Source organism: Monopterus albus, unplaced genomic scaffold (genome assembly GCF_001952655.1).
Source record: "Monopterus albus unplaced genomic scaffold, M_albus_1.0 scaffold79.1, whole genome shotgun sequence".
NCBI classification, from domain to species: domain Eukaryota; kingdom Metazoa; phylum Chordata; class Actinopteri; order Synbranchiformes; family Synbranchidae; genus Monopterus; species Monopterus albus.
In genome coordinates, this window is record NW_018127959.1 from 720,396 (window position 1) to 732,979 (window position 12,584).

A 12,584-nucleotide genomic window follows, 5' to 3' on the forward strand; every position below is an offset into this window, starting at 1 on the left:
ATATGTATTTGTAAATAAACCAGCACTAAAATCAAGAAAGACGGACTCCTTCGTTATTCAGATCTGTCCAATAAAAGAACTGGGGTATAACATTAGAATGGGAGGACGGGTGTCTGCTGATCTCACAATCAGCACAGGCTCAACGCAGGGCTGCTGTCTCAGCCCCAAACTCTTCACCCTGTACACCCTCCAACCATGACAACACCAAATACTCTTACCCTATTTTTGGGTATTGTGTTTTAATACTTTATCGCCCTTATGTAACTTTTTATTTTAAGACTAAATGTTCTTTCTGGCTTTTGACCCCTGACCTGACTCCAAAGTAGAGCTGCACAAGAATTCCTATATGCCTAGACTGTCTGTTTATGCATAAATGGCAAATAAAAATTTTGAATCCTTGAGGTACTGAGATAAGCATGATCACAGCCCAAAAGTTTTACGCTGTTAAGATATTAGGCAAGAAGTCTCTTCTGACATTTCCACTATATTTATTAACTGTTCACTGTAAATATTAAGAGCAGGGAAACCTTGTTCCTTGTATGGGTAAAAAAACACTAACATTATGAGCAAAGTTTAACTTGCATTTTTCATTTGCATAACAGAAGTTAAAGACAAACACTTGTGGAAAGAATTTTCTTTTTTCAGTCACCAAAAGAGTGTGTGGTTTGGTGTCTGACATTAAGCACACTTAAAGAGCTCCTCCAGGCACATTTTAAGGCTTAAAAAATGCTAGGCTTAGAATAATAATTTGGATCTGATGTTTTTTTTCCCACATAAAGAGTTAATGGAGCCATTTCTGCCAAAGCATCAGATGATGCAGCGACCTACTCTGAGCTGTAGCAGCCAAGTAATATACAGAGAAACTGGAAATATTTTGGATTTTAAAAAGAAAGGACAGACACACAATACTAAGTATGAATGTAAATGTTTAAAACTCACTGTAGAAAAGACATATTTCCCCCCAGTTGTTTTAGTATGTGTGAAATGCCTCCATTCTCAAAGATCATGGGTCCTTATATGTACTGAAATAGGACTTTACAGTGAACAGATGACACCATAACATTTTCTAATTCTATTTTGGTTCCATTTGTGAGTTAATACAAATTTAGCTGATTGTGTGAAACAGGCACATAATATAATTTCCCTGAACTGAATGGAGCTGAATTGCACTGTGGCATACTATGGTCTATCATCAACCAGCAGATGATGATGATGAAGAAACATGATTTAAACCCCTGATGTTGAAGTGTACTGTCTATGACGTACAACACGTAAGCTGGGAATAAAAAAAAAACGAAACAAACTATAACAATCAGATTAGATTTTATGTAAACGTGTGTGTGGACATAAAGCTGTAAAAGCACGTATCATGGGTGTGTGCCATGGTAGCTCTTGAGAGATCTTATCAGTCTTTATCTGAACCATCAGCTTTTATCTTTTTGTCTCCATCCAACTTGCCCTTGTTTCAGGTCGCAGTAAATTTTAAGTATCTTCTTGCCCCCAGTGTGTGAATGAGCATGTGAGCATTTGTGGCTTTAGCTGGTCTGATTGCAGATAATTATCTAATCTGATAAGTTCATACTGTGTCCCTGCTCCAGTGTAAAATAAGGAAGTGATAAGACATTTTTGGCAAACTGTGTCATTTGCTAGCTTGTCTTTAATGTGGCAAGAGGACTGGAAAAAAAAGGTACAATGGCATTTTCAGTCCATGGCCTTGACCCCTCACTGACTAACTTCTATAAAAGAATTTATGACTACATCTGATTTACTAAGCATTTTCAGCCTCCATTGTTCTAGATGAGATGTTTCCCATCACACTCTCATAAATACTGTACTACCATTTCTATAAAAAACATAATTAAACTAAATGTGGTGACTACAACCCTGGTTTCTAACAGATGTCTTCTCAGAGGAAAAAACTTTGTGTGTCCATACAACGGATTGAGTTATTTATAAAAACAGGATCTTTGAAATGTTGCATTCTGAGCTTTAAGCTATGGAACAACTTTTACTTTTAATGTTCAATATATTGGGAGGAGGCCCCGGGGAAGACACGCTGGAGGGACTATGTCTCTCGGCTTGGTATCCCCCTGGAGGAGCTGGAGGAAGTGTCTAGGGAGAGGGAAGTCTGGGCGTCTCTACTTAGACTGCTGCCCCTGCAACCTGGTTCTGGATAAGCGGAGGAAGATGGATGGATGTTCAATATATGGTTATCTATGGTTACCACAAACAACAGACTTTAAAAGATAACTGTCCCCTGCCAAATGCCTTATATTAGTACTGTCAGTTCAATTCCAACAAATTTTAACATATTACTGGCACTGCCTGAAATAATTGCTATAGTAAAAGGACAGTAAAGCATTCACAACTATTCATTAAAACAAATAATTTTATTTTTATAGATGTGTCAAAAATTGCTAGCTGTGATTATATACCAGTAAAACCTGAGTATAACGATGCTCTTCATACAGACAGTTACACCAGCAAGTGAACATTTAGCAGCTACTGTAAACAGCCAAATACTGAACTTGAACACTGATCAGATTCACAACTCAATAACAATCCCATGTGCCTATAAACAAGTATTCACCCCCTTGGATGTTTTACTCTTTTTATTGAGTTTATAAATCAGTCATGGTCAATATAATTAAACCTAGAGGTTTGTAAAAAGTAAACTCAATTCAATAAAAATGTACAACAGGAAATAAGCGACTGAATAATGTCACCTCCTGCGAGTCAGTATTTAGTAGATCACAGCACTGAGTCTGTGTGGACAGGGCAGTCAAAGCACTGAGTCTGTGTGGACAGGTCTCATCTGGACACTGCAGATTAATGCCCATGGTTTTGAAATGTTTAGAAACCACAGTGGTGAAATGTTCAAGTGTCCACAAACATGTAGCAGACCTGTGTGTGTCTGTCTGCATTCTGGAAGCAGTGATTTAATGTATCCCTCTAAAACCAGCCAAAACAACACGAGTGGATTTGATATTTTATTTGAAAATAAAAACATCTTCAGCTACATGTAGACAACTAATGGTGTTCCTACGCTCAAGAGCTCCCCTCCACCCCACGTCTTCCATTATTAATCACACATAACACTGACGAATAAAATCCACAAAGAGGTCGCTGTCAAATCTTGAGTCACACTCATCTCTGCCTTTATGAAGAAATTCAAGAGAAGGTGATAAGAGCATGGTAAGTCCCAGCCTCTTGTCAGTTTTCAGAAGATTCTGTTAACATGATGTTCCCTGTTACATGGGCAACGAAGCATCTCAGGAGGTAGATCCCCCAAAACTGGACAGAGCTGTTGCAGAAAAAAAACCATATATAAAATTAAATGTTAAAAGGTCATCCCCATAAAGGAGCTGACTTCTGCTACCTTGTCAAACTCTTGCTAGTAGAGTATATGGATTTACTAGGCCCACCCCCAGCTGTACTCCTAACCAACCTGCTAGGTAGCACATCTCAACTGGTACAACTCGAAAGAACACAGACGCTTAGGGGGATATTTACTAAACCTGTCGCAAATTACTGTCAGGTGCGCAAAAAGTATTTATCAGTGTTAATTTGAATACACCTCTGCTTAGGATGTGTTGCCTATATTGCAAACATGTGGACTGAGAGGAAGCATAGAAGAAAGTCTAAGCTGCCTCCATCCTCAAAGATCCCACCCACCCCCAGCATGGACTGTTCACTTCTCTACCCTCTGGCTGGAGATTCAGAAGTGTGAAATGTAGGACCACTAGACTGAAAAACTCTTTCTTTCCCTCTGCCATCAGAATCCTAAACAGCTGAGGTGAAGAGTTTATTACCAGGAGAAACGTGATGTACTGTTTACATTCTGTTTGCACATTGACTGTTGACTGGTGCACATGCTGCTCCCATGCAGCATACATTCTCTTATATTCTTATATATTTTTATTATATCTCTGCATTTGCTGCTTAAAGTGCCTTAGATTTTGTGTTACTTATTTATCTACTTTATATTTCACTTGTATTTTTGTGGCATTCATGTGGACGACAAAGTAAGAATTTCATTGTTCAGGGAAACACGTTTCCTAACTGTGTATGTGGCAAATAAACAATTTGACCTTGAACTAAGTTTACAGTTACTGAAACTTAATATGGTTGAAGAAATCAACAAACGTATTTAGGAACAGAAAAATAATGTACATTTGTTGATTTTATCATCTTAGCAGGTAAACATGGATTAAGGACAAGCTTGTTGCTGTTCTTTATTTTTCTTAGTGCCAACAAATTCCATGATGGGAGGAAACAACAATCCAAACGTATCCATAAGTGACGTTTTAGTGAGCGTCTACAGCAGCAGGACAGTGTCTGGCAGCTATAGTACACGTGTGTTCATGGTAATGAAGGAATGTGTCAGTGCAAAAGATGGTTTTTTTATGGTTGCTGGACAGCAGAACAGCTGTGGCTCAGAGGAAGAAGAGCCCAGGAACTACTCACAATATAATACTAATTAGTGTCATACATTCAGTGTTTTTGGTATTTCCTTAGAATTAGTTGACAATGAGGAATAGAAAACAGACTTTTCCTTTAAACAGTCAGTGAGAAGGTGTGACTGACCTGACCAGAAATGGCTGTGGGAAGCAGCTTGTGGTTTGTGTTTTAACCACGTTCTGAAGATGAAGTAAGTTCGTCAGCAGCGTGCCGGGCCTGCATTTGTCCATTTTGGTCACCACCATCTGCACAACAAAATGTTCTGCACATTACAACTTGACCTTCATTTACAATTCATATATTCAGAAATGAGCTTTTTGAAAAATACTAAAATAATACAGTGTTCTCATCAAATCATACAAACACAGCCCTGTCATCCTTGTTTTGTGCTAATCAGCTAATCCACAGCTCTACATCACTGAGCCTTTTGGGGTAGTGGGCTGTGTTGCATAAGCAAACAAAAGAAACACAACTGCCTTACTGTCTACTAGCCACTTAACAATACTGCACTGTACAGTACAATCTGTGGTGTATTTCTGTATGACTGGTCTTACCATTGTCTTCCTCCTGATGAGTAATAAAGTGCAGTAGTAGTAAGTCCTAAAACCCAGAAGTGAGTCAGCATTTTTGCACTTCCAGTTCCCTCGCCCTGAAGTCAGTGTGTTTTTGGTTTAAACGACCAAAATAAGGTCTGTGGTGAACACAAGGCAATTACACGTTTACATTTTGTTCTACGACATACTGTTAAACACGGCAGTGAATACCCCAACTGACAGAGGCTGTCGGAGATACTGAACGTCATCACGCCGAACACGGAGACTCATCTACTCACCAGTCTGTATTTATAGCCATCTCACTGGCCTTTTACCAAAGGAACCAGGCTGATGCTAACTTCTGGACTATCCCCATGGCCCTCTATTACATTATTAAAAGATGTGTAACCAGGATTTGGTGTGTTCATAATGACATGTCAGGCACCGTTTCAAGACTTAGATTTCCTTTTTCTATTAGCACATACGTGTTGTCAGGTGCCGCTGCTGAATGTTGAACATTCCTAACTGATGTTAAATTCTTGCCTAAATTCAAACCTTGACACTCAGCTACTGGTCATCATGTAAAGGCAAAGTGACTACTTGTTAAAGCCTGTTCCAGGATTAAATGAAAGACCTTTTCAGCTCATGGCTTCATGCTTCCTTTTTACTTCACTGTGGAGAGTTAATCTTTGTTAAAAGCTGAACCCTCATAGCCTTGATAATGGCCAAAGTGTTTAATAACCTGCAAGCATGAATAATTGAGGCAAAGTACGTAGCGAGTGGGGGATACTTTATTATAATGTCACAGCAGTAGCCTTTCAGGGGGATAGCAGTTTTTAAATAGCTGAGTGGGAGCGTTCAGCATTAATTCACTGTGGACATAATGATGAGGATTTGAAAGAAGAAGTAAAAAGTGCAAAAGAGGGATAAAAGCTGGCTAGTGTTAATGCTCACCACCTCCACTGAATGTTGAAAATCTTGTTTCCACTCCAAGAAACACCAGTGACAACAGTGTCTGAATGGTTTGTTTTCCTCTATGTTAAACAGTTCCCTTTTCAAACATCGCTGTGGCTTTGTGCAGTCTGTCACAGCAGATGCTGGCAGTGTGCCTTTATCTTTAAGGCTACAGGTGGACATGGGCAGGTACTATGTGCACTCATTGTCACATTGTGAGCTGGAGAACCTGTATTTTGCGTGTTGCCTATGGTAAGCCATAGCACATATCTGTGTTGCACTGGTACGGCGTTAATAAAAACAGATTATCAACTGTTTTCATACGTGCATCATCTATCAGTTGTTTTCTCATCATAGCTGCCCATGGTGACATCAGATGTCTTATTGTGTAACCATCAGTCCAAAAGCCAAATACGTTTTCTTTACAACTATAGAAGACCAAGGGAAGCAGAAAGAAATCTAATTTGGAGTTGAATTTCCTAAAAGACCAAGTAATTATCAAATGTTTTGGCAATTAATCTTCTGCTAATCGACTAATGGAAATGATCAGAACTCAAAAGTCATTCTGGCATGAGCGATGATGATTTACTTGAAGTACACGTTACAGGTTGATGATCAATAAACCAAAAAACCTCATGCTGCCTGACCGTAAAGTGTGTGAAAGAAGTATTTGAAAACTGTATTTGAGATATGGATAGCAGTTTCCTTTAGTTTTTCCATATATTCTGTTGTCAAGCTCAGATCTTAAATAGACACAATGTTACTGTTTTTGATGAGAAGCGTGTGTGTCCTACCACATATGGACGTCTGAATTCCTCACACATCTCCAGGGCGATCAGGTCGGCCTTCTGAATCCCAACACTACCATCGACCAACAGGAACGTCCTCACCAGACTGAAACATGACAGAGTCAGGATTAGTCAGGATTTACATGCAACACAGTCTAATGAATGACACTTTATTATAGACTCAAGGTCCAAGTTCAAAAAACTAAAAAAGGTTTTCAGTCTTTCACTGAAATAAAACGAAGAACATTCATTTTCTTCCTCTAAGTTTACACAAATGAATTCTAAACGATGCAGAAGTGATTACACAGCACCACCTTGTGGCCCAGATCACAATCCACAGGTAGTAGAATACAAAAAGAAACCATCATTTGTTTTAGCATGGCCTAATACGACAATGCAGTGTGACATGCACAAACAAATGCACAGCACGGTATATTGGCATGCAGGTCTTATCAATAAGCTGAAGAGCAGAGGAGATTGTGCGTTTTCTATAGTAGCTCCCACACTGTGGAATGACTGACTTCTGTCTGCCAGACAGGCTCCTGTTGTCCATGTTTTTAAAGTCCATATGAAGACATGATGTTCCTGACTACCAGTGTGTGCAGCCTTATTGTGGTAATGTCAGTTGTTTTATGCATTTACTTATTTAAAACTGTGAGATCTCTGTAGCGAACACACCGAGACAATGATTTATGGTTGACTGCCCACTTTAATCCTGGAACTGACTCATTCATAATGTTAATGTTGCATCTCCAGCCACATCTCATGACCATAGTGTAGATACACACTACTCTGAAAAGGTGCTTTTCTCCAGGCAACCATCTGAAAACAAAGTGAATTCCTCACTTTTTCCTTTTGTTAAGATATGGCTCCACCATATCTACAAAGTCTTTGGGGGCTCTGTACCCATAGCCTGGCATGTCCACAATGGTGAAAGCTCTTCCCACTTTGAAGAAGTTCATCTTCTTTGTGTGTCCCTAAGGGGGAAATACAAGGAGAGGAAAACAACTCTATGAAGATATGAAGGAAAATCAATGGATTCAACGATGAAAAAGATAAATTGTGTACTGGCAGAAACGCATCATAAGTGAGCAGTTTTTGAGATCGGACCATTGCACAAATGACGTCATTGTTATTCCTGTATACATGTGACTCTCATCTCGGTTAAATCTGGGTGTGTGTGGCAGTTTAGAAGATCAGTGGTGTTCAAATTGGAGGAAGATACATGTCATTTAGAAACACGAGTGTGGACCATCAACACAAAAAGATCAGATCTGACAAAAGGATCAGCATTGAACAGTAAGGCCTGTAATGTGAATGTAATGAAACAGACACTACTCACTGGAGTTTTGGAGACTCTGACTTCCACCTCAGGAGTCAAGGAGAACAGAGCTTTGATTAGAGACGACTTGCCCACGTTGCTTCTGCCGATGAAACACACCTGGTGATACACACAAGTTGCTGTATTCTGTAATACTGTGCTGAACTGCAGCGTACTCTCTCACTGTGTTAATGATTGAACCTATTTATTGTAATTATCTGTACCATAAGATTTTATGTTGCAATATTTTCTTTGTGTCTGTAAACTTCCTCATCTCAATACATTCTTCAGTTAACATTTTAAACAGCACACCTGCTCTGTTACAAGCTGCTGCGGTCGTGCCACTGCAGTACCAGTGACCACCAAGTCCCACAGGACATGGCTCAGGCTCATGCACCTCTGACACAAGACGGATGGAGGCCGGTGCTGACAGTAAGCTACAAATACATCATCCTCTGAGAGGGGTGAAAGGCAGATTGGTAGCTAACTCGGCATGCCAAATAGAGCCGTTGTCCCATCAACACAACGCTCCATTCTGAGCCTTACACTGAACACTACTTTCTATGAGGTTATGAATATACTCATTTATTATCATGTTTCAACTCATGCTTAATTATGTATGAGGCTGCAGGAGAGTCAAAAGATATTACACTACATTTTTCCTCAGACTAAAATGTCCAATGTAGTGAAGGGCAATTTGTCAACATCCTCACTGATTCAAACATACAGCTTCTCTTTCTTTACTTTTACTCTCTGAATATGTTTTAAACTTTAGGTCACAATAAGCAGTAATACAAATTCTAAGCCTAACAAAACCATCTTGCTTGTGTGAACTGTGCCATCCCCAGGTCTTTCTTCCCAGAGCACTAGCACACCTGCTGACTTCATTTAAAAGAATTAGGGGGCTGTGTTATTTCATGCAAGGCTAAAGTCAGCCTGAATGCAACCTGAAGCAGTATTATTGTTAAGGCGAGTGATGCTGTTTGTTAAATGTATTCATTATTTCATTAAGTGTAAAAGTAAATGAGAAGTGATGACACATTCCTCAGCTTGTACATCTAAACATTATTAAGTAAAGGCAGTCTTTAGCAATCTGACCTGTAGCTCACATTACAAAAATCTGTGTACTTCCTAGCAGCTCGTCAGGAGTTTTTTTGTTCTTTGGACTGGGTATACAAAGGTTTCCAAATATCAAATGGCATAACAAATATTTCAGTTAGACAATTGAAAGGCTCATATAACTTGAGATGGTGTTGCCCCTGTTTTCTGAACAAATGTTTTTCTTCCAACAATGTTCTGCAGGACACACATAACTAAATTCATTCAGTGGTATAGTAGGACCCAGTATTTTATAACAGGATACTGACACCAACCTTCTTTAAAAAAGGTTTTAGTAACACTGAACATGAAAAGGTTGTTGACAGTCCTCTAACCTCAGGCTGCTCCAGTGCAGGTACATGGTCCATCCTCTCTGCAGAGATGTAGTAATCAATCTTATGAGAAGGTGAAGAGGAGAAGAGCTTTTCTGCTTTAACCATGTCCTCCACACTGGGATGAAAGAGTTGGAACTGTGTCCTGTCCACAGACCTGAATGATTTTTTTCCATATTATTAAAAACTCAAAACTATAAAAGAGCCAATGTTTTTCAAAAATCTTGTACCCTATTGGGGAACATGCTAAAGCAGTCTTATATTGTCCATATTACTTATCAACTGCAGTACCTGTCCAGGTAAGTCTCCAGCTCACTAAAAGGGTAAAGTAAGCTTTGGACTTTCTTTGGGGGAAGTGTTGTGGCTTTCTGGAGTGAAGCCAGTTTATGGGCATTCTGTTGGTGAACAGTGCAGACCCGGGCGGACTGAAGCCACAGTCGCAGCCGGAAACAAAACATCTCTCCCTGCAGATTTCAGACCTGCCTGCAGTGCAGAACCAGACAAGCAGTTTCATCATCTGTCTCATGTGTACATAAGAGCTGCTACATCTGGACATTAGGTCTAACCAGCTTTAATGTGAGTCACTACTCTGCTGGCAGCCTGGCTTAACTCTGAGCCTATTATTATCTGAATTGGATTATTTCAAATTCCAGTAACATCTAACAATCTCCTATTATTGTTTGCACTTCTGTCACTGACTGTACACAGTTTTAAGTCACAGCTTATTGGCTGTACCGTTTAGACTTATCCTAATTACGTCTATCCAGTTCTTATTCTATTCTATTTTTATTCTACTTTACTCTATTACAGATGGTGAATTGACAATAAAATCCCTGAACCTATACCTCCGAGCAAGATGTTTCTGCTAATAACACGAGGACACTGAAGAGCCAAGGATAGTAAACAGCTAATGTTACATTTCGTTTTATCAATAACACCAACATACCGCTTTTATTTATTTCGTTTAAAACAAAAATCACATTTATAAACACAATATTAGATAAGCCAGTGTTACTGTAATCCTGGTTGTCTCATACAAGCTAGCAAAACATTAGCATTACATGCACAAGACATTTGAAATGAACGAACATTTTAAAATACGACTCACGGAAATTCCGGTATGTTCACTGCTTAATGATGATGAGGATAATAATAATAATAATAATAATAATACTAATGCAATTGGCTTAGCTACATAGCTACCACAAGCTATTTTAACTGTACGCCATATTGAGTGCAGCATTTAAACAAGTTCGACTGCAACAACGTAACGTTGATAAACATTCCGCGTTAAAAACTCACTATCCTATATTACTGTAACTTTCTGTTACATACATATTGGCTTATTTTATTCAAGATGGTGGTGGTAGTGGTAGTAGTTGCAGTAGTAAGGTTTTTTTGTTTTAGCTACTAGTTACTTTTCAGAGCCAAATTAATACAAAATATACAGTATAATTACTCCAAAGCTAGCCAGCAAAATAAAATGCATATAAGCTAGTTACAACTAGCTCACCACTTACCAGCTGCAACATTAAATGTTAAGAACACAGTAAAGGCCCCAGTTGGGGCTGCTGATGTCGTGAATTTAGGAATATGAATGGGTGAATGACCAAATAGTATGAAAGCATATAAGACCATTTAATTATAACACAATAATATGATATAGGAATGTGAAATGTGCCATTCTGCATAATGAGTACTTTTGCTTTAAGTATATTTTGATGCTAATACCTTTGCACTTTTACTTAAGTAACATTTTGAATGCAGGAGGTTTACAAGTGACAGAGTATTTTTACATTGTTATATATTGCTACTTTTATGGTAAATGGACTGTATTTATATAGCGCATATTCCCACAGTGTGTTGTACTGGCCAAAGTGCTTTACAGGAGATGATGCACCATTCACCCATTCACACACCGATGACGACAGGCTGCCACACAACAGCGCTAGTCAAGTCACCAGGAGCAATTCAGGGCTCAGTGTCTTGCTCAGGGACACTTAGCTTCTCACACCACTGGTTTTCAGGCAGTCACTGACTGCAAAAGATTTTCCACAGACTATGGAATATGATGATTTATTTTGACTTCATGTGGATCTGTCCAGTTACGCTGGAACTCAGTAAACCTTACACACCGTGTAAAAAGGACTCTATCTCCCACTCAGTTCTGACTATATTTGTGAGATTTGGCACTTTAATGCAGTATGCATTGTTTTATTTCAAACTGAATGTACTGAAGCCCAGAGCCTGAAGTATAAAAAAGAGGTAACTGTCCAGATACACTGTCTGGACCAGAAGTGTTTCCTTGTGATTAAAGTAAAGACCAATGAAATGTGACTCTGAAGAGGCTAAAACAAGGGCAATGCGATTACACCTCTATCCCTCAGATATTCTCATAGTGCATAGGCCCTTGAGGAAAAAAAATTATGAGCACAAATCCGCTTTTTGATGTAGCTACATTTTTCACATTGACACATGGCTGGCGAAACATACAGAAACATTCCTGTGTTCCTGCTCTTTGATGGAAAACATCTATCTATAGGGAAGATTATGGTTCCAGATGTCACATACATCCTCCATCACATTCTTGGTGGGGATTATTGAGGATTATAATGCTGTATATAGCTATGTTTATGTTTATGTAGAGCACGCCAACAAAATGTCTTCATAAATTTGGATATAGGAGGCAGCAATGATAAGAGCAACTGCTGGCTTCTCTCTCTGTCTGCCAGACTCCCACTAGGAAATGAAATTTCATCAATAGTCATGCTCAAGTGGCGGTCGGGTTTCACGGGTTCATGAACACAGAGTGGTTAGCCTCCCACTCACAGTTTTCCCTGAACAACATTCAGCACATTACTCCCTATTAGGGAAGAGCAATAATCTCTAATCCATCTTTGATTAATAGTTTGAAAAGCAGTATTTTTTATGTTGAATGTTTGGCACGCTGGAGATCATTTTAATCTAAGCACTTCAAAATGAATCACTGTTATCAGCACAGCTCTCCCAGTGTAGTAGGTACAATTAGACCCATTTTAACTCCACGTGGTGGCAGTGCAGGCCACTGAAAGCATCACTCAGGCTCATCCATTAAATA

At 39.1% G+C, this 12,584-nt stretch overlaps 1 protein-coding gene across 3 annotated transcripts; it reads right to left on the bottom strand.

Annotated features, from left to right (window-relative positions):
• Positions 1-2,784: 2,784 nt before the first annotated feature.
• Positions 2,785-11,025, bottom strand: gtpbp8 (GTP binding protein 8). Of its 3 annotated transcripts, none has more exons than XM_020606487.1 (8): positions 11,008-11,025; positions 9,779-9,970; positions 9,491-9,644; positions 8,079-8,177; positions 7,583-7,713; positions 6,743-6,842; positions 4,588-4,706; positions 2,785-3,304 (listed from the first exon to the last, which is right to left on the bottom strand). In XM_020606487.1, the coding sequence occupies exons 2-8, from the start codon at positions 9,943-9,945 to the stop codon at positions 3,214-3,216; spliced, it is 861 nt and encodes a 286-aa protein (XP_020462143.1). In that variant the 5' UTR covers positions 9,946-9,970; positions 11,008-11,025; the 3' UTR covers positions 2,785-3,213. The 3 variants fall into 3 exon arrangements, with proteins under 3 accessions (XP_020462143.1, XP_020462141.1, XP_020462142.1); XM_020606485.1 differs by lacking the exon at positions 11,008-11,025 and adding an exon at positions 10,596-10,688; XM_020606486.1 differs by lacking the exon at positions 11,008-11,025 and adding an exon at positions 10,577-10,667.
• Positions 11,026-12,584: the final 1,559 nt, after the last annotated feature.

Excerpts from the sequence above, each read along its gene's own strand:
- gtpbp8 (XM_020606487.1), bottom strand. The coding sequence starts at position 9,945 with ATGTTTTGTTTCCGGCTGCGACTGTGGCTTCAGTCCGCCCGGGTCTGC. Across the intron at positions 7,714-8,078 it reads TCAGAGTCTCCAAAACTCCA|GGACACACAAAGAAGATGAA; the intron begins GTGAGTAGTGTC and ends TTTCCCCCTTAG. Across the intron at positions 4,707-6,742 it reads AATTCAGACGTCCATATGTG|ATGGTGGTGACCAAAATGGA; the intron begins GTAGGACACACA and ends TTTGTTGTGCAG.